The 27,926-nt window shown below is 32.5% G+C and overlaps 1 protein-coding gene across 1 annotated transcript; it reads left to right on the forward strand.

Annotated features, from left to right (window-relative positions):
- The first annotated feature begins 2,351 nt into the window (after window positions 1-2,351).
- LOC143060003 (vacuole membrane protein 1-like) lies at window positions 2,352-27,045 on the forward strand. The gene is made up of 8 exons (XM_076233522.1): window positions 2,352-2,468; window positions 7,535-7,614; window positions 10,321-10,408; window positions 11,648-11,788; window positions 15,935-16,015; window positions 17,303-17,419; window positions 25,126-25,243; window positions 26,242-27,045. The coding sequence occupies exons 3-7, from the start codon at window positions 10,376-10,378 to the stop codon at window positions 25,135-25,137; spliced, it is 384 nt and encodes a 127-aa protein (XP_076089637.1). The 5' UTR covers window positions 2,352-2,468; window positions 7,535-7,614; window positions 10,321-10,375; the 3' UTR covers window positions 25,138-25,243; window positions 26,242-27,045.
- Window positions 27,046-27,926: the final 881 nt, after the last annotated feature.

Here is a 27,926-nt window from a genome sequence, read left to right on the forward strand (position 1 = left end):
CCAGAAACATCTCTTATTATCATATATATGGGATGTGATATGACTGTTGTTTCTCTACTGTCTGATACTATCTAATATTTGAGACCATTCAGGTAAATGATATCAATTTACACTAGTACAAAAACTGTCTTTAATAATAAAAAAAAAAAATAAAAAAAAAAAAAACAACCTCTATATCTAAATAATCGAGGTCCCGAATTTAAAGAAATTTAATTCCCGACATCCCGAAATTAGAAAAAATAAATCTTGGATCCCGAAAGGGTCAATCCCGAAATCAGGCCCGAGCTTAAAAACACCCGATCCCGACGTCCCGAAAAAGTCCTGCCCCTCCCTCTGCCATGTAGTTATCAAAATTTTCGTGTTTATGCTGCATACATCAGATTTTTTTTCTTTCTCGATACTCAATCAAACAACTCAGACTAAATGATCTTATTAAACATATTGCGGATAGCCATTTAATAAAAAAAAGTATAGAAACTAACTAACTAATTTTATTCAGTATAAAACCCAGCACAAAAGGATCATCGCTGAAAAACATGAGCACATATCATACAAAAAATTATCAGTTTCCCTTTATGAGGGGGGATAGGAGGGGTCTTGATCCCGAAATCCCAGACTTGAAAAAAATCCCGAGGTCCCGAATTTAAATAAAGCAAATCCCGACATCCCGAAATCCGAAAAAAAGGATTCCTGGATCCCGAAAGGGTCAATCCCGAAATCCCGAGTTTAAAAACACCCGATCCCGGAGTCCCGATAAAGGTCCTATTCCCCCTCCTTTATGATCCTGTATGTATCCATACCAAAATTGTAAAAAAACAAAACACAGTTCTTTGATTTGCAAAGAACGACAATAAATTCTAGGTTATCATTATTTGAACTGAAGAAGGTTATAAAAAAAACCAAAAAAAAAAAAAAAAACACTGTAAGTCAGAAAAATAGTCGTGAAACATTTTCTGATTAGCTGAAGGGTGGTTTGCATTCGACAATCCTCGGTAGAATCCGATACTCTAGCTCCTTCCTAGATGAGGGTACGGAATCGGCCGAGTTGAGACGAAGACAAGTTTTTAAGTTTTAGATCTAAGTAAATAAAAACATGACAATTGGCTTTACATATACAGTGCGTGCCTAGATCGTAAACGTCACACAAAGTGCTAATATATAGATACGATGAAATCTTAAAAACCTTTTTATTAGATGTTATGATGTAAAACGACAAATTCTATGCGTGGATTAAGTATGTAGACACTATGAACGTTTTATTCGATTTTAGTTAATGAAAACAGAGTCTCTGATGAAAAGAAGACAAAGTGTTTTAGCTTTTAGATCCTTAGTCTATATTGTGAAAAGCGAACTATTTTTAGATTTAAATGCTGAAAGCTTGTTATTCTTTTTACCCGTGTGAATGTGAGTGAAGTAATTTATTTTACAACATTTATCTTTTACTATTTTACTACGTAAACATATATAACCCATAGGCGGATCCAGGGGGGCCTGGGGGCCCGCCCGCCTTTTGTGTGGGAAAAATTGGTTGCTTATATAAGGAATCACTGACGCATGACTGGAGCCCCCCTTAGGTCAGTCAACGGGCCCCCTTATGAAAAGTTCTGGATCCGCCACTGTAATCCCCCCTGTATATATGTCCGGTAACTAGCCTAACAATTTTTAACGCAACTAAGAATGCATACTACAAGCTATGTGACCTACCGAATTAGACTATTTACTGGATTTGTTATCTCATACGCAACACGACGGGTGCCAAATGTGGAGCAGGATCTGCTTACCCTTCCGGAGCACCTGAGATCACCCCTAGTTTTTGGTGGGGTTCGTGTTGTTTTTTCTTTAGTTTTCTATGTTGTGTCATGTATACTTTTGTTTGTCTGTTAGTATTTTTCATTTTTAGCCATGGCGTTGTCAGTTTGTTTTAGATTTATGAGTTAGACTGTCCCTTTGGTATCTTTCGTCCCTCTTCTATACGTCCTCAATCCTCAATCTTATGGCCTGTTGGCACGAATTGTCCCAATGTGCAGTTTTCCTCTCTGGTGCGTTTTCCTCGACGTATTTTCTCAAGTTCTCTGTGCTTTAAATTTGGTATGCGCTGGTTAAGATTGGGATTGAGGAACAGCAGTATTAAATCTGCCCGTTCTGTGCAACATGAAGTGATCCTGTATATATTAGTGGAGGATATCATTATTCAATATATAGTGTACATATTATATTCCTACATTCATGGTGGTGGGTTTTGTTCTACACGCCGTAACGGTGTGGTTGTCCTACAAAGGATGTGAAAATTTGGAAGAAGAAGAAGAAGTTTACCTTATCTCCCTTTAGAACTATTTATAGATGGCGCTGTATACAACATGGATGCTGTCTGTAACATTATCAATTTATGTTTTATGTTTACATCTTCATGGCACACATTTAGTAGAGTTATTTGATTGCCAGGGGGATGTTACATCACATTTCAAAAGGTTAGGACTGAAATGTGGACAGAGACGAGATTTTACAGCCGAAATTCTGTCGGAAGGCAATTTATAATGGGTACAACTTCAAGTCAAATCGGCACCTGTTCAAATCGGCACCTTGTTAAATCGGAACTAGTCAAATCAGCACCTATTTAAAGTCAATTCGGCATCCTATAATATTTGATAAAATAAATATAAATAATTCTAAAAATGTATAAATTCATGATCTATTTTGGGGGTTGGATTTCTTCTCTTCTCAACGTACTGATGTTTACTTTCCGGCGCATGCCTGGTAAATGTTTTTTAATAAATTTATGTTGATAATTTTTGTCAAAATATAAATTAACAAAATATTTCTTATTCAAAGTTGTTTTTGGTCATATATTTTCATATTTTCAATTTTTACAATTTTTCTTTGTTTTTAATTTATACAATTTTTTTATTTAGTTTTTAAATATTACATTTTTATATCCCCGAGGAACCAGTAATGACGCACCTAACGTTGTGTTTGTCTCTGCATTTAATCTACCATTTAAAAGAAAAAGAAACCCGGAATAGAATGAAAGATTGATCACTTGTTAATGTATTTCAATCATTAAACAGTTGATTTTTGAAACAGTAAAAGCAATAAAAATCATGTTTGCTAACATTACAAACGGACTGTCAACTTATGATGGGTACCAGTAATGACGCACTATAAACAAACCAGTAAAAACCACTTGCAGTGTACCTGATGTTCGAAAAATTGCTTCAATCCGGATAATTTAAAGTTAACACTATTCAACATATTTAATTTTAATAACAAATTTTGACATTTACAGTCACTTTTATGATCACGTTGATAGCAACACAATTTTTTTCATTAATTTAATTGTAACCTATATTTTATTTCAAATTTTATATAAAATTGTTCAAAATTTATCAAAGTGACATATATATTCCATATACTCGAAAATAAGAAGTAATTGCATTCATAAAACAACATTGACATTAAAACATTTATCAATGTATACTTTGTACAATGAATGAAAAAAATCGATAAACAATAGAAAATAATATAAGCGACGATCATTTGTTCTACAGTGATTCCCGCTTAAATGTAAAACCATGTCACATGACAGTCATATGATTTGAAAAACACAAACTGGGGCAGCATGTGCTTACATACTTTTGCCGGCCAAAGTGGATTTAGGACTGATAATCATTCTGGGAAGGGTAGACTGTTTTTGACCTTAATAAAATGGCGGAAATTGCATTATCTTTACTAATTCAAGCAATAATAACATTTCTGGACAGAGTTTGAGGCATCTATGTTGTAGTCATATGACCTTCACCATCATGTTATGAATAGTAATTATCGATGACGTCACAGCTTTTGTTTAGAAATATAAAACCCAAAACTAAATTGGTGCGTCATTTCTGGTCCGCGTCAAAACAGGTACCAAGACGAAATTTTTTTCGTCGTATATTGCTATCACGTTGGCGTCGTCGTCGTCGTCCGAATACTTTTAGTTTTCGCACTCTAACTTTAGTAAAAGTGAATAGAAATCTATGAAATTTTAACACAAGGGTTATGACCATATAAAGAAAGGTTGGGATTGATTTTGGGAGTTTTGGTCCCAACAGTTTAGGAATTGGGGGCCAAAAAGGGCCCAAATAAGCATTTTCTTGGTTTTCGCACTATAACTTTAGTTTAAGTAAATAGAAATCTATGAAATTTTGACACAAGGTTTATGACCACAAAAGAAAGGTTGGGATTGATTTTGGGAGTTTTGGTTCCAACAGTTTAAGAATTAGGGGCCAAAAAAGGGCCAAAATAAGCATTATTCTTGGTTTTCGCACAATAACTTTAGTATAAGTAAATAGAAATCAATGAAATTTAAACACAAGGTCTATGACCACAAAAGGAAGATTGGGATTGATTTTGGGAGTTGAGGTCCAAACAGTTTAGGAATAAGGGGCCAAAAAGGGGCCCAAATAAGCATTATTTTTGGTTTTCGCACCATAACTTTAGTATAAGTAAATAGAAATCTATGAAATTTAAACACAAGGTTTATAACCATAAAAGGAAGGTTGGGATTGATTTTGGGAGTTTTGGTCCCAACAGTTTAGGAATAAGGGGCCCAAAGGGTTCAACATTAAACTTTGTTTGATTTAATCAAAAATTGAATAATTGGGGTTCTTTGATATGCTGAATCTAACTGTGAATGTAGATTCTTAATTTTTGGTCCCGTTTTCAAAGTGGTCTACATTAAGGTCCAAAGGGTCCAAAATGAAACTTAGTTTGATTTTAACAAAAATTGAATCCTTGGGGTTCTTTGATATGCTGAATCTAAAAATGTACTTAGATTTTTAATTATTGGCCCAGTTTTCAAGTGGGTCCAAATCGGGGTCCAGAATTAAACTTTGTTTGATTTCATCAAAAATTGAATAATTGGGGTTCTTTGATATGCCAAATCTAACTGTGTATGTAGATTCTTAATTTTTGGTCCCGTTTTCAAATTGGTCTACATTAAAGTCCAAAGGGTCCAAAATTAAACTAAGTTTGATTTTAACAAAAATTTAATTCTTGGGCTTCTTTGATATGCTGAATCTAAACATGTACTTTGATTTTTTATTATGGGCCCAGTTTTCAAGTTGGTCCAAATCAGGATCCAAAATTATTATATTAAGTATTGTGCAATAGCAAGAAATTTTCAATTGCACAGTATTCAGCAATAGCAAGAAATCTTCAATTGCACAGTATTCGGCAATAGCAAGAAATTTTCCATTGCACAGTATTGCGCAATAGCAAGAAATCTTCAATTGCACAGTATTGTGCAAGCAAGTATTTTCAATTGCACAGTATTGCGCAATAGCAAGAAATATCTAATTGCACAATATTGTGCAATAGCAAGAAATTTTTTAATTGGAGTTATCTTTCTTTGTCCAGAATAGTAGTTGAATCAACTTAAATCATTGTTTTATACAATATACAATGTATATTCACTTTTACTACCACCTGATAAATTAAAACAATCTTTACCATTCAGTGATAACAAGCACTTTTTTTACATTTAATATTTTATGATGTATTTTTTTTATTGTTTTATACAATAAACAATGTATATTCACTTTTACTACCAACCAATCTTTACCATTCAGTGATAACAAGCACTTTATTTTACATTTTAATATTTTATGATGTATTTAAAAGAGTAGTTATTGTTGCAAACTCTATTAGAAATTTGAATTGATATCAGTTTTGGAAAAAGGGAAACGGGGATGTGAAAAAAAGGGGGGGGGGGTTTAAATTTTTTTCATTTCAGATTTCATAAATATAAAGAAAATTTCTTCAAACATTTTTTTGAGAGGATTAATATTCAACAGCATAGTGAATTGCTCAAAGGCAAAAAAAAACTTTTAAGTTCATTATGTGTCAGAAACCTATGCTGTGTCAACTATTTAATTTTAGATTTAAAAAGTTTATAGAAGAAATCTTTAATTGATTTGTAAAATCTTGACATTTGTTTTGTGTAAAAAAAAACCCATGTAATGTCAAAAATTTGATCACAATCCAAATTCAGAGCTGTATCACGCTTGAATGTTTTGTCCATACTTGCCCCAACTTTTCAGGGTTCGACCTCTGCGGTCGTATAAAGCTGCGCCCTGCGGAGCACCTGGTTTTTAGCTCACCTGGCCCGAAGGGCCAAGTGAGCTTTTCCCATCACTTTGCGTCCGGCGTCGTCGTCGTCGTCCGTCGTCTGTCGTCCGTCGTCGTTAACTTTTACAAAAATCTTCTCCTCTGAAACTACTGGGCCAAATTGAACCAAACTTGGCCACAATCATCATTAGGGTATCTAGTTTAAAAAATGTGTGGCGTGACCCGGTCAACCAACCAAGATGGCCGCCACGGCTAAAAATAGAACATAGGGGTACAATGCAGTTTTTGGCTTATAACTAAAAAACCAAAGCATTTAGAGGAAATCTGACATGGGGTAAATATGTTTATCAGGTCAAGATCTATCTGCCCTGAAATTTTCAGATGAATCGGTCAACCCGTTGTTGGGTTCCTGCCCCTGAATTGGTCATTTTGAGGAAATTTTGCTGTTTTTGGTTATTATCTTGAATATTATTATAGATACAGATAAACTGTAAACAGCAATAATGTTCGGCAAAGTTAGATTTACAAATAAGTCAACATGACCGAAATGGTCAGTTGACCCCTTTAGGAGTTATTGCCCTTTATAGTCAATTTTTAACCATTTTTCATAAATCTAAGTAATCTTTTACAAAAATCTTCTCCTCTGAAACTACTGGGCCAAATTAATCCAAACTTGGCCACAATCGTCTTTGGGGTATCTAGTTTAAAAAATGTGTGGCGTGACCCGGTCAACCAACCAAGATGGCCGCCACGGCTAAAAATAGAACATAGGGGTAAAATGCAGTTTTTGGCTTATAACTCAAAAACCAAATCATTTAGAGGAAATCTGACAAGGAGTTAAATTGTTAATCAAGTCAATATATATCTGCCCTGAAATATTCAAATGAATTGGACAACTGGTTGATGGGTTGCTGCCCTCCAATTGGTAATTTTTAAAGAAATTTTGCTGTTTTTGGTTATTATCTTGAATACTATTATAGATAGCGATAAACTGTAAACAGCGATAATGTTCATCAAAGTAAGATCTACAAATAAGTCCACATGACCTAAATGGTCAATTGACCCCTTAAGGAGTTATTGCCCTTTATAGTCAATTTTTAACAATTTTCATTAATTTGGTAAATTTATGTAAATTTTTACCAAATATTTTTCTCTGTTACTAATGGGCAAAGTTCATTATAGATATAATTGTAAGAAGCAAGAATGTTCACTAAAGTAAGAACTTCAAACACATCACCATCACCAAAATACAATTTTGTCATGAATCCATTTGTGACTCTTTTGTTTAATATGCACATAGACCAAGGTGAGCGACACAGGCTCTTTAGAGCCTCTAGTTCTTGTACTTATTTAATTTCTCCAATGACAATGTGGGGACTTGGGGTATGTGAGCATGCTCACTAAGGTTCTTTAATTTGTATTATTTCAGGGACCACATATTTCAGCAGTAACATTAGCAGCTTATGAATGTAAATCTACAAACTTTCCAGAACCACCGTATCCAACAGAGTATGTATAAAGTTTATTATACCCCACGCAACGAAGTTGCGGAGGGTATAATGTTTTTGACCCGTCCGTCCGTCCATCAGTCAGTCCTGTTTCTTGTCATCGCAACTCCTCTCAAACCACACAACAGAATTTCACGAAACCTTTTCAGATAATAAGGACATACTATGTAGTTGTGCATATTGACGGGAAATTGCGATTCAATTTTTTTTTCTAGGAGTTACGCCCCTTTGAACTTATTTACTTTAATGTACTACTGCAACAGTTTGTCATCGCAACTCCTCTCAAACCACACAACAGAATTTCACGTAATCTTTTTAGATAATAAGGACATACTATGTAGTTGTGCATATCGACAGGAAATTAGGATTCATTTTTTTTCCCAGGAGTTACGCCCCTTTGAACTTATTTACTTTAATGTATTACTGCAACAGTTTGTCATCTCAACTCCTCTGAAACCGCGCAACAAAATTTCATGAAACTTTGTAGATAATAAGGACATACTACGTAGATGTGCATATCGACAGTAAATTACGATTCAATTTTTTTTCTAGGAGTTACGCCCCTTTGAAATTATTTGATCAATATACTACTGCAAGCTTTTGTCATCGCAACTCCTCTCAAACCACACAACAGAATTTCATGAAACCTTTTCAGATAATAAGGACATACTATGTAGTTGTGCATATCGACGGGAAATTGCGATTCAATTTTTTTTCTAGGAGTTATGCCCCTTTGAACTTATTTACTTTAATGTACCACTGCAACAGTTTGTCATCGCAACTCCTCTCAAACCACACAACAGAATTTCACGAAACCTTTTTAGATAATAAGGACATACTATGTAGTTGTGCATATCGACAGGAAATTACGATTCATTTTTTTTTCCAGGAGTTACGCCCCTTTGAACTTATTTACTTTAATGTACTACTGCAACAGTTTGTCATCTCAACTCCTCTGAAACCACACAACAAAATTTCATGAAACTTTGTAGATAATGAGGACATACTACGTAGATGTGCATATCGACAGGAAATTACGATTCAATTTTTTTTCCAGGAGTTACGCCCCTTTGAAATTATTTGATCAATATACTACTGCAAGCTTTTGTCATCGCAACTCCTCTCAAACCACACAACAGAATTTCATGAAACCTTTTCAGATAATAAGGACATACTACGTAGATGTGCATATCGGCAGGAAATTACGATTCATTTTTTTTCCCATGAGTTACGCCCCTTTGAACTTATTTACTTTAATGTACTACTGCAACAGTTTGTCATCTCAACTCCTCTGAAACCGCACAACAGAATTTCATGAAACCTTTTCAGATAATAAGGACATACTACTTAGATGTGCATATCAACAGGAAATTACGATTCAATTTTTTTCCCAGGAGTTACGCCCCTTTGAACTTATTTGCCCAATATACTACTGCAACCTTTTGTCATCGCAACTCCTCTCAAACCACACAACAGAATTTCATGAAACCTTTTCAGATAATAAGGACATACTATGTAGATGTGTATATCGACAGGAAATTATGATTCAATTTTTTTTTTTTATACAATTTTTTTTTCTCATACTTATTTTATTTCTCCAATGACAATGTGGGGACGTGGGGTATGTGAGCGCGCTCACTAAGGTTCTTTAATTTAAAAATGTTGTGTTTAAAATTTTTAAACCCCACCTAGGGGCAGTACCTTTTTAGGTCTGTGCGTCGTTTATTTGTCTGTCTATCCTGCTTCAGGTTAAAGTTTATGGTCAAGGTAGTTTTTGATGAAGTTGAAGTCCAATCAACTTGAAACTTATAGCATGTTCCCTATGATATGATCTTTTTTATGTTAATGCCAAATTAGAGTTCTGTCCCCAATTTCACAGTCCACTGAACATAGAAAATGATAGTGTTAATAGGGTATCCGTGTACTATTGACACATTCTTGTTTGCTAATACTTCCCATATTTCTTAATTTAGTAAGATACATGTATCAATGGATTCAGTGAATGCTTTATAAAATTTTGATTTAAAGTTTCTGAAAGACTTGCTTACTCTTAAATTTCACGGAATAGTATGATTGTGTTAATCTTCCTAAATTTTTAACCTTCCAATATAAACAGTATCTTTAAGTAGTTGGAAAGTTATTTTTCATTTGATACTTTTCTACTTCATCAAAAACAAAGTTTTGTGTTCAGTAATATTTTGAAGATTATATATAATTAATTTTCCTGTTTGAATTGTTTTATTTTGTGAATGATAGGAATCAATTCTGAATTTTATAATTTTCTGGATTTTTTTTAATAAATTTCTTATGTTGAAATAGCATTTTTCTTTAATTTGCTTGTGTTTCTTTCCCTATTAGTTGTATGACATATAGTTTCTTAAATATTTATTATAAAAAAGAAGATGTGGTATGATTGACAATAAGACTACTCTCCTCAAGAAACCAAAATGATACAGAAATTAACAACTATAGGTCACCGTACGGCCTTCAACAATGAGCTAAGCCCATACCGCAAAGGCCCGAAATGACAATGTAAAACAATTCAAACGAGGAAAACTAACGGCCTATTTTATGTAATTTATAAAATATATTGATGAACAGATTTAATTTTTAAACTGTGTTAACAAATAATGTCATATATGAATAAATGTATATAGATCCCTTATTTCATACACTAGATTAAATTTAAGTAATCTTGTATTTTTAGAATTGTTTGTCCGGAAGGTGTTACAGATGGCAGCACAGTATCATTATGGACTATAATGAATAAAGTCAGACTTGAAGCTATTATGTGGGTATGTCATATATTCAACCTTTATGAAAATGATGTTGTCTCCTAAACTATCATAGCAAATAAAGAAACTCATCATATATATTTAGATAAAATTGAGAATGGATATAGGGAATGTGTTAAAGAGACAACAACCCAACCTGAGAGCAATATTCACCAAAGACCACCAATGGGTCATCAACACAAAGAGAAAAATCCCGCACCCATCAGTCAGGGGACTTACTGAAATAAGTGATTTTTAAATCACTTATTTAAGTAGCAAATTTGAGGTTTTGTCACAAATTGGGATTATGTAGTTTTTTTCAAAATTTTAAACACATAGGTTTAAATAACATCTTTTAATTAGTAAAATTAAAAAAAATGAACTTTTTGCTTCTTTTAAGTAGCAAGGTTTATGCCTTTGATGCTATCATTTAGCTGAAAATTCTATTTTAGTTGAAAAAATGCTATAATAATGGCTTTACATCATGTACATAATGAACTGATACTTTCTTAAAAGATTTTCCCCAGCAGTGGGAGTATTTTTCCTACGAAGTTCAAGGTTTCATCTTTCAGATTATGTAATAAAATTCTACTGTTCGCGATAAAAATTTCACTGTTCGGGGGGTGTTGAAATTAGTGGGGGTTATTAAAATAATGATACTTAAAGAAGTGAGTTTTGGGAAGGAAATTGAGGTCTGATACTTAAACAAGTGATTTTTATGTCATTATCCTAGATTCAGTACAAGGTCATCACCTGAAATGACCTGGTCATCCTAGACAACACAGATGTTGGTTCTGATACTTTAGAAACATAATTAGTCCCTGGATCATTAGTATTCTATATTTAAAGCTACAATAAAATTAAATCACTTCTCCTAGTGATTAACTTGTACTACTTAAATAGGTGATTATTAAAGAAAGACAACTCTAACTTCCAACCTTTATGGCAATAATGTTACTTGAATCAGTGATTTAGAAAATCACTTATTTAAGTAAGTCCCCTGACTGCCCATTACATGCTTTAGCTGGCCTCTAAACAAAAATGTGTACTAGCTCAGTGATAATGGATGTTAAACCCGAAATATATAAATGAACTAAAATTAAAAATCATACAAGACTAACACAGGCCAGAGGCTCCTGACTTGGGACAGGCACAAAAATGCAAGAATATTTTTTATACCACACCATACAAGAAGTACTAATTATTGGATAATTCATATTATAGAGTGAGAGATTAAAAAAATATATCTTTATGTTTCAGGGTGCTGGGACAGCACTTGGAGAATTGCCGCCCTATTTTATGGCAAGGGCAGCCAGGCTGTCAGGGGCAGATCTTGATGACGATGAGTTTGAAGAAATAGAAGAACTCATTCATGAGAAAAAAGAGCATCCTGAAGAATTAGTAAGTCTCACAGGTTATGGTCCGAGTGAGAGTGTGTACTGTTATTTTTGGCCTTTCATGTTTTTGTGGGTGCCTTCTAGTAATCACTCTGTTTTTTATGCCCCACCTACGATAGTAGAGGGGCATTATGTTTTCTGGTCTGTGGCTCCGTTCGTCTGTGCATCCATTCAGGTTAAAGTTTTTGGTCAAGGTAGTTTTTGATGAAGCTGAAGTCCAATCAACTTGAAACTTAGTACACTTGTTGCTTATGATATAATCTTTCTAATTTTAATGCCAAATTAGATTATTACCGTATATTTTCGAATTTAAAGCGCATCGTTTTATAAGCCGCACGGCCGTTTTTTGGGGGGAAGATTGTTTTTGTCCTTACATAAAACGCACCTGAATATTAAGCGCACACTGAAGAAAACGTATATTTATTCTACTGACCTGATAGTGTCATGAATATTTTCTCCTTTTGTAACTCACACCGTAATTTGTTTCATTTCTATTTTCAGATTGGTGAGAAAGTTGAGAGTATTTTTGAATATATTTATTTGTGTCATATTAAAATAAAAAATCGTAATAAAATAATTATACTTTTCTCATTGTTTTAATTATGCCAGTTTCGTTTGATGTTTTTTGTCAACAATGGCCATGTGTTGACAGCTTGGGTGTCCATTGAACCTTGTTGTTTTGATTAAAATTAGTATGGTATTGATTGCTTGTTTATTGTTTGAATTGGCATTAAGGATTTAAATTAATCTTAAAAATGTATGCATGAAAGGTCACCCAAGCCATAAAACTGCCATTGTTTACCTTGATTATGACCTACTTACCTGTACCCACGTGTGAAAACTGTTCACCCAAAAGTCAAGATTTTTTTTAATTAAAACAATCTTAAGAATTTTATTGTTGTCTATAAAATAAAAGTTGAAGTTCTGAACGTAACAAACATTTTTCAATTTTAATTTGGATGAATACAACAAACAAAACAATTTACTTTTTGCAAGTCATTGTCTATTTTTAAATGAAAGTGTTATGAGCAATGACAAGGGGGATTAAAAGAAGACGGCAATAAATAAATGTTTTAACAGATTAAATTATAAAAATTAGTATTCTTTTTTTTTAGTTAAACATCCAATAATATTTCGTAAAGATATTTCGTTTTGAAACACAATAAAACGACAGTTACTCTTCAGTATTTTATCCTGTTTGGTACCTCTTCTCAAACACGATTATCTCTCTTTGTTTATGAAGCACTTTAAAGTGTCGATTTAAGCACATGCATCACCATCGTCATTTAAAGAAACTTGTAATATTGGCAAGACACACAATCACTTTCTTTATTATTTCATTAGAAAATTTTATATTAAAACACATTAAATCAACTAACAACTACATATTTATGATAAATACACAATTAATATCCTGTATGGACACAGTTATCTTTCTTTGTTTACGAAATGAACACTAAACACATGGTTATCGACTTCCTGTAAACCAACAATGATTGAATGAAATAAAAACAAACGATTTAGTTAATATATTTATTTATTCATAACAAAATATGCAACATTAACAATTTATCAAGTCACTGCAAGCACTTGACAATCTGACTGTCTCCAGAAAACAAATCCAGATATTTTTTTCTTTCACCGTCGTCCTGAAAACAGAAAATAATACTTACATAACACGCACCCGAGTATAACACGCAGGGACAAAGACAGAGAAAAAAACCTGCGGCTTATTTAACGATTTATACGGTACCCAATTTCACAGTCCATCGAACATGGAAAAGGATAGTGCGAGTGGGGCATCTGTGTACTTTGGACACATTCTTGTTCTGTCTATTTTATAATTTTTACTTTTGTCCTTTGTGCATTTTGTTTAATTTTTGTGAAACCATTGACACGATTTAAAATGTAAGTGGCATTCTATCTTTTTTAAACTCCCCTTCCAACAACCTAAGCTTTTGAGGTTTAAATCTAGGAATCAGACTACCTATCTGTCTGTTGGTCACTTTACACAGTTGTAGAACTCTACCTGACAATGTACATGAAGGAATATAATCTTGGTCGTATTATGATAGGGGAGATAATTGAACCTACTTCAATATTACAATATGTGGCACCGTACTCGGGCTTGCAAAATCAATAGTCTTACTGCAAATCTCAAATTGCTGGGCAGCAGTGCAAATTTTGAAGTACTTAAGGCAAGAATTTTGTGATGTTTGCTTACTTTGCGAAATGTTCTGAAAGAGTAGAGGGCACCTTTATTTCTTTTCAAATTCTTTAATGATTATCTGTTCCATACTAATATTCAATTAAAAATATTTACTAATAAATATCAAAATGTAATATAATTCATTAGACATTTCTTATTTCTATTCATAGCATTGCATAATGATGTATAAACTACATTTTTACGTAAGAAGTTATTTATTGGATTTGGTGTTTCAGACAGCTGCTGGCGGATAATTTGGCTACGGTCATCACACGTTCAAGCCATGAATAAATTTAACAGTAATTTACTAAAAGCTAACACCTAATATCAAGTTGTATTTTTTCCCCAATATTTATTATGGATCGGATTTCTACATGTTTTACATACTTACAATGAAATTGTTTACAATTTACACAAAAACTTTCCAATATTTTTTATTTTTTTATTTTGTGTTTATTTAGCATCTGTACAGTCATAACAGTGTTCTAGAATCCTTTTCAACATTTTGAACTATAAACATTTTAAACGACCATGATCTTGAAAGTTGAAGAATTTCACTGAGTGACAAAAAGGTTTTTCTGAATTCCTGTTGCAAAAAGGGAATGGGGACTTATCATACTGAGCTTTTTATGGTAATTGTCTCTTGTAAGTGTAACTCCTCTTTAACATCTATGCACAGACATTGATGATACTTTCTCTAATTTTTGTGCTATTTTCACATTTCCTGACCGGTGTGAGAAAAATATTTCTCCTCACTAGTGAAAAATCTGTTCTCGGCAAATGATTAGTCGAAATTTGATTATGACATCTAAATGGTTTTTTTTTCTTCTGAATTGTCCTATTGTGACGCCATGAAAAAAGGCGGCAATGCCTGATGACGTCGCATATAAAGAACACAAGTTTCTGAAAATCTTTGAAAAAGAAGGATAAAAATCATTAGAGAAACAGATTCCGACACTATAACTCGTGTATTACAATATTTCTCCTCTTGAGACAGTTAAATTTTAAGCCTCGTGCTTTAAATAATAAAATTTAACTGTCTCGAGTGGAGAAATATCGTAATACACTTGATGCAGTGTAGGAATCTATATAGATACAGTTGTTGAACACTACTTGACGGTGTAAACAAAGAAACGTTATCTTGTTCTTACTGTCCGAGTGAAGATAATATTATTTATGGTTTTGGGGATATCCATTTTAAAATTCACTAACAGTGTAGGTATTATACCTCCCTTTTTAAGGGAGCTGTATATAGTAATTGTATGTTTAACTTGTTGGTCTGTTTGTCTGTTCATTCTCATGTCTCATATTTGGACTACTATATCTTCAGAAGTTTTTAGGCATCTTGTTTCTGAACCAGCATTGAAATGGATTTCATTTAAAAAAATTAAAGAATGTTTCTTGCATAATGATATTGAGCACATAAATAACCATATGCTACGTCTTAACAAAACTCACGACTTTGCTTCTTTGTTATGTTGGCTTGATTTGTCACACTTTTTACAGTGCTTAGAGGGTAGGACTTTGTTAGCTTTGTTCACTGTGTTTGTTAGTTATTACTGTAATTAATAACATTAAAGGCACCAATTTTTCTGCACCAGATGTGCATTTTGACAAGAAATGACTCTTCAGCAATGCTTTAGGTGGAAATATTTGAAAATCCAAAACTTATAAAAAAAAAAATAAGAGCATATGACCTAAAACGAGGAAAATATAGCTAGAAGCAAATTAGCAACAAAAAATTTATCCCTTATTTTAAATCAGTTCATATTTCAAGTAGATCTAGAGTTAACAATGGTTAAAAAGTAGAATTAAATGTGTCCAAATGCATTTAAATAGTAAACAAACAAGAAGGATTTGAAATTTCTGTTATCTCAAGCATGATAATTGGAAAAGAATTTTTAATATATTCTTGTCTATTGTTTTATTTTTTATTTTCAGGGATTTATGGAAAAATCTAAATTAGCTGTACATAACCTTGTACAGAAAGTTGGATTCTTTGGTATCTTAGCCTGTGCATCGGTAAGTACTGACCCCCAAGGGTGACTGGGGAATAGAAATATGGTCACTTGGTCTTCTCTCGACTGGCAGTAAAACGCTTGCTGAAGTGGGGTGTCCGTTTGGCTGTGCGGGATGTATCAAGTTCGCAGTCACGTCCGGTCAGAAAGGGGACGTTAAATCCGATGTCTCGTGTAGAGAGAGTGCCACGCTCTTTGCACGTAAAGAACCCTTGCAACAACTCTTTGAGGGGTCCGTAGGTGGCCTGTTGCAAGGCAAAATTTCTTTCCCTATCCAATAAACCCTCATTTTCCAGTGGCAGTCCAAATTTCCCCGACCATCATCCCAGATGGCCTCTATTGTGACAAGACCTACCTATTGTATTTATTGTGAACTTGTTCTCGTCCTGAATATGCATGAAATATTTGCCACTGGACGTTAAGCAACCAACAATCAATCAATCAATCGGTAAGTACTAAGCTAGATAAACATTACTGGGGTTTCTATGTAAGGTTTAATCTTAATAAATGGTACTTTTAATTTGTGTCTGAAATTCTGAATACTGTAAACCAACTTAATTTCGCGACCGATTAATTTTCGCGACTCTTGGGGGAAGAAAAATAACGCGAAATTAAATCGTCGCGAATATGTATAACTTGGATCTTTCCTTATTAAACTATATCAAGTTAACTAAAAAATCGCGAAATTAAATCGCCGTGAAGTAGACTAGCTGGAGATAAACGCGAAATAAAGTATCCGCGAAAATAAGTTGGTTTACAGTATAAAATTGAGAAAGGAAATGGTGAATATGTCAAAGCGACAACCACCCGACCATAGAGCAAACAACAGCCGAAGGCAACCAATGGGTCTTCAATGTAGCGAGAATTCCCGCATCGTAGGTGTCCTTCAGCTGGCCCCTATGCAGGTATTAATCTTAAAAACATCACTTCTGGAAAAACTTTTCCAAACGACAAAACATTTTTTCTATAAACATGGTCAATTTGTCCATTATCAGACAAAAAAACATGCTTTATTTTAATCTGTGCCTCTTTGTTCTTTAATTCTATTTTAAAATCTGTATAAGAAGTCTGTCAGTTAAATATATGAGTTGCAGATGCTCAGATGTTGGTACATATCTATTGATAAAATATTAAATATAGGCTAATTTTAGAAATTGGTATTGTAATCTTTTAAACATTGAAAAAGCATAGATTTTATTTAAGCTTACTTCATTGTGAAACTGGATTGCCTCTGAATTTGTATAAATTCAATTTTGATTGTTTTGATTATAAATTTTACTTTTTTTTACAGATACCAAACCCTCTGTTTGATTTGGCAGGAATAACATGTGGTCATTTTCTCATTCCATTTTGGACATTTTTTGGTGCAACATTAATAGGAAAAGCTGTTATTAAAATGCATATACAGGTAAGTTCTATGTTATGTTGTTGGGTAGCTATATCATAATGAATACTCATTTATTGTAATTCATACACATTTGCAGTGTACTATAGAACTAGAGGCTCTAAAGAGCCTGTGTCGCTCACCTTGGTCTATGTGAATATTAAACAATGGACACAGATGGATGATTCATGACAAAATTGTGTTTTGGTGATGGTGATGTGTTTGTAGATCTTACTTTACTAAACATTCTTGCTGCTTACAATTATCTCTATCTATAACAGTACTTTCTGTGGAAAATGTTATTGAAAATCTTCAAATTTTAAGAAAATTGTTAAAAATTGACTATGAAGGGCAATAACTCCTTTATAGGGGATCGTCGTCGTCGTCCGAATACTTTTAGTTTTCGCACTCAAACTTTAGTAAAAGTGAATGGAAATCTATGAAATTTTAACACAAGGTTTATGACCACAAAAGGAAGGTTGGTATTGATTTTGGGAGTTTTGGTCCCAACATTTTAGGAATTAGGGGCCAAAAAAGGGCCCAAATAAGCATTTTCTTGGTTTTCGCACTATAACTTTAGTTTAAGTTAATAGAAATCTATGAAATTTTGACACAAGGTTTATGACCACAAAAGAACGGTTGGGATTGATTTTGGGAGTTTTGGTTTCAACAGTTTAGGAATTAGGGGCCAAAAAAGGGCCCAAATAAGCATTATTCTTGGTTTTCGCACAATAACTTTAGTTTAAGTAAATAGAAATCAATGAAATTTAAACACAATGTTAATGACTACAAAAGGAAGGTTGGTATTGATTTTGGGAGTTTAGGTCCCAACAGTTTAGGAATTAGGGGCCAAAAAGGGACCCAAATAAGCATTTTTCTTGGTTTTCGCACCATAACGTTAGTATAAGTAAATAGAAATCTATGAAATTTAAACACAAGGTTTATGACCATAAAAGGAAGGTTGGTATTGATTTTGGGAGTTTTGGTCCCAACAGAATAAGGGACCCAAAGGGTCCAAAATTAAACTTTGTTTGATTTCATCCAAATTGAATAATTGGGGTTCTTTGATATGCCGAATCTAACTGTCATGACTGTGTATGTAGATTCTTAACTTTTGGTCCCGTTTTCAAATTGGTCTACATTAAGGTCCAAAGGGTCCAAAATTAAACTTAGTTTGATTTTGACAAAAAATGAATCAGTTAGGTTCTTTGATATGCTGAATCTAAAAATGTACTTAGATTCTTGATTATTGGCCCAGTTTTCAAGTTGGTCCAAATCAGGGTCAAAAATTAAACTTTGTTTGATTTCATCAAAAATTGAATAAATGGGGTTCTTTGATATACCAAATCTAACTATGTATGTAGATTCTTCATTTTCAAATTGGTCTACACTAAAGTCCAAAGGGTCCAAAATTAAACTTAGTCTGATTTTAACAAAAATTGAAATCTTGGTTCTTTGATATGCTGAATCCAAAAATGTACTTTGATTTTTTATTATGGGCCCAGTTTTCAAGTTGGTCCAAATCAGGATCTAAAATTATTATATTAAGTATTGTGCAATAGCAAGTCTTTTCAATTGCACAGTATTGCGCAATGGCAAGAAATATCTAATTGCACAATATTGTGAAATAGCAAATTTTTTTTTAATTAGAGTTATCTTTCTTTGTCCAGAATAGTAAGCAAGAAATATCTAATTGCAAAATATTGTGCAATAGCAAGATTTTTTTTTAATTGGAGTTATCTTTCTTTGTCCAGAATCAACTTAAATCTTTGTTATATACAATATACAATGTATATTCACTTTTTACTAGCAACTGATAAATTAAAATAATCTTTACCATTCAGTGATAACAAGCAGTTTTTTTACATCTTAATATTTTATGATGTATTTAAATGAGTAGTTATTGTTGCAAACTCCATTAGAAATTTTAATTGAGATTAGTTTTGGAATAAGGGAAAGGGGGATGTGATTAAAAAAATTGGGTTCAATTTTTCTCATTTGAAATTTCATAAATAAAAAAGAAAATTTCTTCAAACATTTTTTTGAGAGGATTAATATTCAACAGCATTGTGAATTGCTCTAAGAGAAAACAAAAATTTTAAGTTCATTAGAACACATTCATTCTGTGTCAGAAACTTATGCTGTGTCAACTATTTAATCACAATCCAAATTTAGAGCTGAATCCAGCTTGAATGTTGTGTCCATACTTGCCCCAATCGTTCAGGGTTCAACCTCTGCGGTCGTATAAAGCTACGCCCTGCGGAGCATCTGGTTTATTTTTAGTTTTTTTTGGTATAAGATAAAAACAAGAGTATCTGTTTATTTCAGATGAGGGTAAGTATCAAGGAGCACGTCGTGTGTGAGTGCATCCTTGAAGTTTTCTGTAGTACTGTTTTTGGTAATTTCAGGGGTTAGTTTGTTCCAGTCTTTGATGGTTTGACAGAAGAAAGAAAATTTATAGCTGTCTTTATTGCAATGAATTTGTCTGTAGGATTCTTTATTGGTGGATCTTGTAGTAGACTGACTCTGTTGTAATACATTTTGCGATGGAATGGCTATGTTTTCATTTACAATTTTGTGGAACATAATAAGCCTTGTTCGTAGTCGACGTTCTTGTAATGTTTGCCATTTCATGGTATCTAGCATCTCAGACACACTGCTGGTATTGTGATGTCTATTGCACACATACCTTGCTGCCCGTCTTTGTACTTTTTCCAGTGATTTTATATTTTCGTTTGTAAATGGGTCCCATACAGTACAACAGTATTCCAACTTTGGTCTTATGAGTGTTTGGTACGCTCTTTCTTTAATTGTTTGCGATTGGACTTTAAGGTTTCTTCTGATGAAACCTAAAGATTTATTTGCTTTTGCAGCAGTTTGTTGGATGTGGGTGTTCCAGTTTAGGTCTGCTGAGATGGTGATGCCTAAGTATTTTGCATGTTTTACAGATTCTAAGATGTGTCCATACATGTTATAATAAAAGTGGATGGGATTTCTTTTTGTTGTTATATTCATGATGTTACACTTGTCTGGATGGAAAGACATAAGCCAATCTTTTTCCCATTGTATGGCAGCTTCTAGGTCTTCTTGAAGCTTGAGGCAGTCGTTTTGAGTTTTAATTTGTCGGTAGATTATACTATCATCTGCAAAGAGTCTGATTTTGCTATGTTGGATGTAATCTGGGAGGTCATTTATGTAAATTAAGAATAGTATCGGTCCTAGCACTGTACCCTGTGGGACTCCTGATGAGACTGGTATTTTTGAAGATGACATGTTTTCTAAAAGTACTGTTTGTGTTCTGTTTGAAAGAAAGGAGTCTACCCAGTTAATGATTTGATCTGATATGCCAAAGTATTTCATTTTGTATAGTAATCTTTTGTGTGGTACCTTGTCGAAAGCTTTAGCAAAATCCATGATAATAAGATCTGTTTGTATGTTCTTGTAGTTGTTTTGGAATAATTCATGTATCAGTGATTTTAGCTAGTCCAAATAATTATGACGTCTGGCAAGGCTATTTTAATTTTTTTCTGGGACGCCTTCCTACGACGTCATAACGCCGAAGCCATTTTTTACATCTGGAGTTTGAGAGCAAATTTTGGGGGGAACTTTGACACCTAATTTTAGGAAGTCGTCCCAGAAAAAAAATAAAATAGCCTTGCCAGACGTCATAATTACTTGGACTAGATTTTAGCATGCATTAAAACGCATCAAGCAGCTAGAATGCAAAAGTTTATTATCTAAAGTTTTCCCAACATTCTATGACTGACGTTTTGATAATTTTTCTTTTCAGGTAATTAATAACATAGTTACTTCAAAAACTTCATAAGAAACAACGAAGCCCTGCAATAATTAATGAAAAAATATTAACTACTTCCTGTAGGTCGTGATGTTTTCGCCTGGTTTTTGCATGCTGGGATTTAAAATACAATCATTAAAAGTCTTGGCTTTTAATCATATTTTAACGTAATTGTAAGCTCACCAATGACTTATGCTTTATCTAATAACCATCTGATAATAAGAAGATAAAACACACAGACGTGCAATTGTACACATTCATGAGATAAATTTTCTATGTAAAACGTATATATTTGAATTATTTTTGTAGACAACACAAAAAGTTATAAATTTATTTTTAATTAATGCATTTTCGGACTAATTAAGTGAATAAATTAACGTACAATAATCTGTTAAGACAATATGTTGGTGTACTCTTATTGATTGACCTTTTACTACCTCTGCTATGACTGTGTGTGTATTCCCGGTTCTGTGGCAATACTCGTAGATGGCTTGTTGAAAGGTAAATTGTTATTTGCACTTCAGTATTTAACCACGCCTCTAGGGCACACCTTGCCAGGTGTGACTGTCTATTCGGATCAGTGGATTATAAAACAAGGGAGCATTTACAATGTAATACACACATTTAAAGTACATACTCAAGTTGGTGACGAATAAAAATAGATCGCCGTGGAATTATTTAATTATATTTGGTGCTATTATCATGATTATTTATTTGAATTCAAATAAGTTAATTTACTAAGAAATAAACAATTTTTGGTTAAAGACGGGAAACCTAATTCATGTGTCAGAATGAAATGATATACACCGCTTGTCCTTGATTTATGTCTCATAAAAAAGGGGAACTTAGAAATTAGAAATAGCTTAACCAAAGCATTTTGATTGTCTTAATTAGGCAAAAAAATGTACGAGTTAGACTTTTGAAAGCCATGTATTAATTAATATCTGAAACTATCTGAAGATAACTCTATCTGAAGATAACTCTACCGAAGCGGAATATAATATGTACGAATACTTTTGTTTTCACATCTTTTCACATTTATGATTAATTATTGTTATCTATTGTTCATTTAATTACTTAATTAGTACCTATATGTCTACTGCTTGGCATTAAATCTCTGTGTGGAAGGAAGGGATTATTACATATAGATTATATTATTTGGATGAGGATTTGAGCTAGCCTATAAAAACACATTAATTAGTTAACATACATTCAAGACCAAAGGATATTAACTTTGATGATTCAATTAACTTTTACTTAAAAACAACAGACAACGAATTTAATGTCATCTTTCCCTATTTTTGAATGTAATTATAAGTCTGTTCAACTGGCAAGAATACCCCTAAAGCGGACAAGCAGTTTATTCTTTAAGTTGCTGTCATTGAATATCAAGAAAGAAAATAAATCCCGAAATTGATTTGAAACTGTACGTAATACTTAATAGTTTTCCTAGAAAATATTCACATCCCTTGGGGATTATCAGTGTACCTCCAGTTGCATATATATATTACATGAATGTCGGAACAATTGTGATGATGACGAATTTCTTCCTTTATTCGAGAACAATCTATTTGATATATAAATCTGTGATTTTACTATGTTCATAACTTTGATGAACCAAAGCAAGTTATATATCGACCTGTATTTAAATCAAATTGGTTCTCTTCTTCTTCTTCTTCTTTTGGTATACAAAAGTCTATCGAATTGGTTGATTACATACCGTTGGCATACGTTGACTAGTCTATTTACAAAACTTTTACCCAAATTTACACAAAATGTATGTTCCTTTCTTATGTTCAATGTATACATGTATATATTTTAAATTACGCTATAGTTCCGTAACTTTCTATCCAGGCGTATAAACGAATCGACAACAAGTGCGTACATTTTTTAAATCAATATCTGGTATGTTCCAATCTGTCCTTTACTATTGACAACGAGTATATATTACATTTTTCCAAATAAACCCTTGGAAAAAATATTTAAATAGATTTTTACTTTCTTCAAATCTTTGTGGTTTATAGACATATCATGATTTTTTTATCGGAGAAGATGACAAAATAGCGGAATGCAGACAATTGATACTCAAAATTTAAAATCAATGGTGATCTCTAATCATCTCTTATCTAGCGGAATAAAACTTTAATATCTATAAATTTGAGCATTTTTATACAGAATGGACATAATATCAATTTTTGATTTTTTTGCGAAGTTTCCCTTTAAACCAACAATCCTGCAAAATGTTCAACTGGTTAAAAAATGTATAAAAAATATCCATTACCTCTTATACATAATTAAAAATACACATTTAGTTTATATGAGAGAAAAAAATATTTACATCAACCCCAAAAAATGTGAATAAAATTAAGTGAATATCTCTAGACAACCTCTTCCTTAATTAACTCTTCTTGCGTAAATACTGAAAAATTTCTGGACAACCCATTCCTTATTATACCCCCGCTTTAAAAAAGGGGGGGGTATACTGTTTTACCTCTGTCTGTCCTTCCGTCAGTCCCATGAATATTTTCGTCGCATTTATTGAAATCTACGTTTTGTATTACGAAAATCTTAGATTGAAACCATTTTTCTCTTAAAAAAAGGTTTGTTGGTTTATTTTTACAACTTTCCAAAAAATACTTTCTGTCTCTTCCGGTACTACTTTTCTATTGAGAGCGAACAATTTGATTTTGAGCTTAATACATTTTATGCTTCTTCATAAAGTGATCATAATTGGCTTTAGTTTACGTTTAATCCATTTAATCCATTAAAAGCGTCATTCATTCCCAATCTCTTGTCAAACATTGTTTATTGTTGGACTCATTTTTGTTAAAAAAAAATTTGGCTGCCATTGCACACTACGGTTCGGAACCGGACCAGATATGACAAAAATCCGCATTTTCACGATAGAGAACTTCGCATAAAAAGACTATTTTTCTGAAAACTTTGTCAAAAATATATATATCATTTTGATGTAAAGATTAGAAACAACTGGAACTAAATCATTGGCCCAATTGGGTACCTTGAAACAATGAATTTCATAGACATGATGAAGAAAAAAGTTTTTAAATTGAGATTTTTTTGCTATTTATAACACTTTCTTTACTCTTTTGATATAAAAAAAAAGGTTCCTTTTTTGTACTAGATATTTATATGTTTATCATTGTATATATATACAAGTTGCACTATGATAAATCATTCATTCATTTTACTTTCATCATGTTCATGACTTATAGTAACTGAAACCATATATATATATTTTTATTTGGCACAAGAGGCAAAAAATAATTCTGTAACTATAAATGAATAAATAAAACAAACTGAAACAACTGTATTCATGGTATTAGTGATTAGTCTAATTGTATTCTCAGTAATGAATTGAACAATATAAACATATACATGTATAACATAAAGGAAATCAATGGAAATAGAGCATCGCTGAGACGCGACAAATGACACAGTTAATTTTTTTTTACGCCAAATGGGATGCTATCTTCTGGGGATAACACTGCACTTGTAAGAAAGGGACTTCAGGATCAGCCTTTCTGAGATCCATAAATAATTGTACTACAAATGTAGCTATTTCTTCATAATATAATAGTGAAAAAAAACCTATTATTAATGTTGTTAATCATAAATATGAATCCAGCTGTTCACAATCTTTTTACCGATTTACTCCTATCACAATTTTATAGTATTGAACACAATCATGACAATATACATGTATACACATATACATACATGTTCATGTATGTAGTATATATGCACATGGGTAAAACATTTTTTGATGAACTGAACATGATAGATATATATTTTTTTAATTTCTACTTCAGGTGGAAAATATTAGCTGCAGTTTATCATTGTTTATTATGATTTTCAAATGTTTGCATAACATGGACAGCTTATGACATATGATTTTTTTCTTCAATTTGCACAGGATTATGTATAGTCTGCTACAACATATACAAGAGATGCAGTCAAAAGAATGCTACATGTATGACTGAGGAAGAGAATTACCAGCTCAGCTACAAGTACCACCGGAGCCATTAATAGATGTATGTACATGTACAAACAAAACTTTTAAAAAAAATGTTCTTAGTTCATGTAGCTATAAACATGTACATGTAGTTCATTATGATTGTCTAGTCCAGTACATGTACATGTAAGTCATGAAAAAAATCTAATATATCAAAAATGTAAAGTTCTTACATTTTTATGGTCTACTACCTACGATAGTAGAGGGGCATAATGTTTTCTGGTCTGTGCGTCTGTCCGTCCTTCCGAACATCCGTCCTTCCGTCTGTCTGTCTGTTCGTTCAGGTTAAAGTTTTTGGTCAAGGTAGTTTTTGATGAAGTTGAAGTCCAATCAACTTCAAACTTAGTACACATGTTCCCTATGATATTATCTTTCTAATTTAATTGCCAAATTAGAGTTTTGACCCCAATTTCATGGTCTACTGAACATAGAAAATGATAATGCGAGTGGGGCATCCGTGTACTATGGACACATTCTTGTTAATACTTTGCATGCTTTGATTAAATATTCATGTTTTAATTTGTCAATGATCTGGAAATGATCAAAAATTAAAAAAAAAGTAACCTTGATTGGCATAAATGAAAACTTGGCCGAAAAGGACTTAAAATGAAATTGAAAAAAAAAAATATGTAATGATCTGCCCGAAAAGCATGAAAAGGACTTCAAATGATTTTTAAATTTTTTTTTTATGTAATGATCTGTAAAAAGAACTGTGTTAACTCTAAAAGTAGGAGCTATATTGTGTCACTCCATTTGTCCTTGGCCAGTTGGTCCTAAAAAATTCAGTGACTCAATTTCAGTCACATGTTTCTCTGAAACTACTTCTTATACTGACTATTTTATGTATGAGCTTCACAGTGATAACTTGTAATATTTGAGCACTTTTCAGATCTATCAAACACCTACACAATGTACATGTACTGCCTGTAAGCAGAAAATTGGAACTACAAGGGGGATAATTGGTATTTGTAATATGACATTGCATGCCTTCTTGTTAAAATTTCATAATTTTTGCAGGAAAATCAATTTGATCCAGAGAGTCATTACAATACTAGGAAAAGAAAATATGTTTATGCATCTCAAACCAGTGATAAGGTAATTATGGACAATGATGGATAATAACTTCAACTGCTTTGTGAGCTCTTGTTGGATGAGTGGCAGCTGGCATTTTTACATCTGCTGTTCTTCAAATTACATCTTTCAATCTTCTCCTCTCAAACTGAATAGCCAATAAGAAGTACATATATATTGAAGTACAAGTAATTCATGATAAAAAAAATCTTTAAAACTTTATCCTCTGAATTTCTGAGCCAATCAGGACAACACTTGTGAAATGGTCCATAGATGATCCTCTTTGAAAACTAATGTACATGAGGTGACCATTTGGATTCCTGTAATGTATTTGAATTTTGAAAATTTGGCCTTACTTTTAAATTGGTCCACATTGAGCATGTTGAGGTCCAAAGGATCCCAAATTAATCTGTGTGATTACACCACAAACTAATTATTCTGGTACTACGATATGCTTATACTAACTGCATTAAGATTTTTTATTTTTGAACCAATTTAAATTAATCCATATTAAAGTCCAAAAAGTCCAATATTATAAAAAAAAGAAGATGTGGTATGATTGCCAATGAGACAACTCTCCACAAGCAATGACGACAAAGAAATTAATAATAATTGCCTTTAGATTAGTTCACATTTAGATCCAAAGGGTCCAAAATTAAACTTTGTTTGATTTTAATAAGAAGAAAAAATGAAATTTGTATCCATATTTTAGTGTTTGTGTCCAGTTTTCAAATTTTCTTAAATTTCAGAGACCAATTAAATTTCGTTCGATTTCAATAAAAATTAATCATATTGGCTATATTTAGATTTTGATTTTGAGCCTTTGTATCAAATTGGTCCAAATTTATGTTCAAATTAAGCTTTGTTTGATTTTATCAAAAATTTAATTCTTGGGGTTTCTGATATATATGCTGAATCTAACCATGTGTATTTAGATTTAGAATATTGGGTAATACAGAAGGTAATGTAATGTCATACATGTCATATATTAAGTTCTTTGATCAAATTCTTTAAGTCAGGAACTTTTGATGTGTCAAATATTTAATCACAATCCAATTTTAATATAATTTTATATAATTTAAATTTTTATAAAATTATTGTTGATTAGAAATTTAGGATAGATACAGTAAGTCTCACAGCCATCCAATATCATGAATATGATGACAATTAGCATGTTCATGTAGCCTAAGATTATACCTTGATATTGGTTTATTTGAGAAATTTAAAACATAGAGTTTTATATACCTTCAATACTTGCAAACATCATGAACATTATAGGATTAAACACATTTTTTCTAGAGGTTATTGCTGTAATGGCTGTGTAAACCGGGGCGATTAACTCACAAACTAAATATTCAGATTTGTATATATATGTCAAGTTTGTGAGCAGGGTTTCCCCTGGGTCAATTATTAATTTTGCCACCTCTTTCGCCAGAACAATATATTTTTCGCCACTTTATTATTTTATTCGCCAAGTATCATAAATATACTGTTTGTTTGAAATTTCCCTTCTTTCTATCTTCTCCCCCTCCCCCAACCAAAATGAGTTTGCCCTATTGTTGTCTATGATTATTCTCAAACTCATCTTTTAGTTTACATTGTAAATTGTAATGAAGAAACACTAAACACTA

Source organism: Mytilus galloprovincialis, unplaced genomic scaffold, assembly GCF_965363235.1.
Source record: "Mytilus galloprovincialis unplaced genomic scaffold, xbMytGall1.hap1.1 HAP1_SCAFFOLD_57, whole genome shotgun sequence".
NCBI lineage: Eukaryota > Metazoa > Mollusca > Bivalvia > Mytilida > Mytilidae > Mytilus > Mytilus galloprovincialis.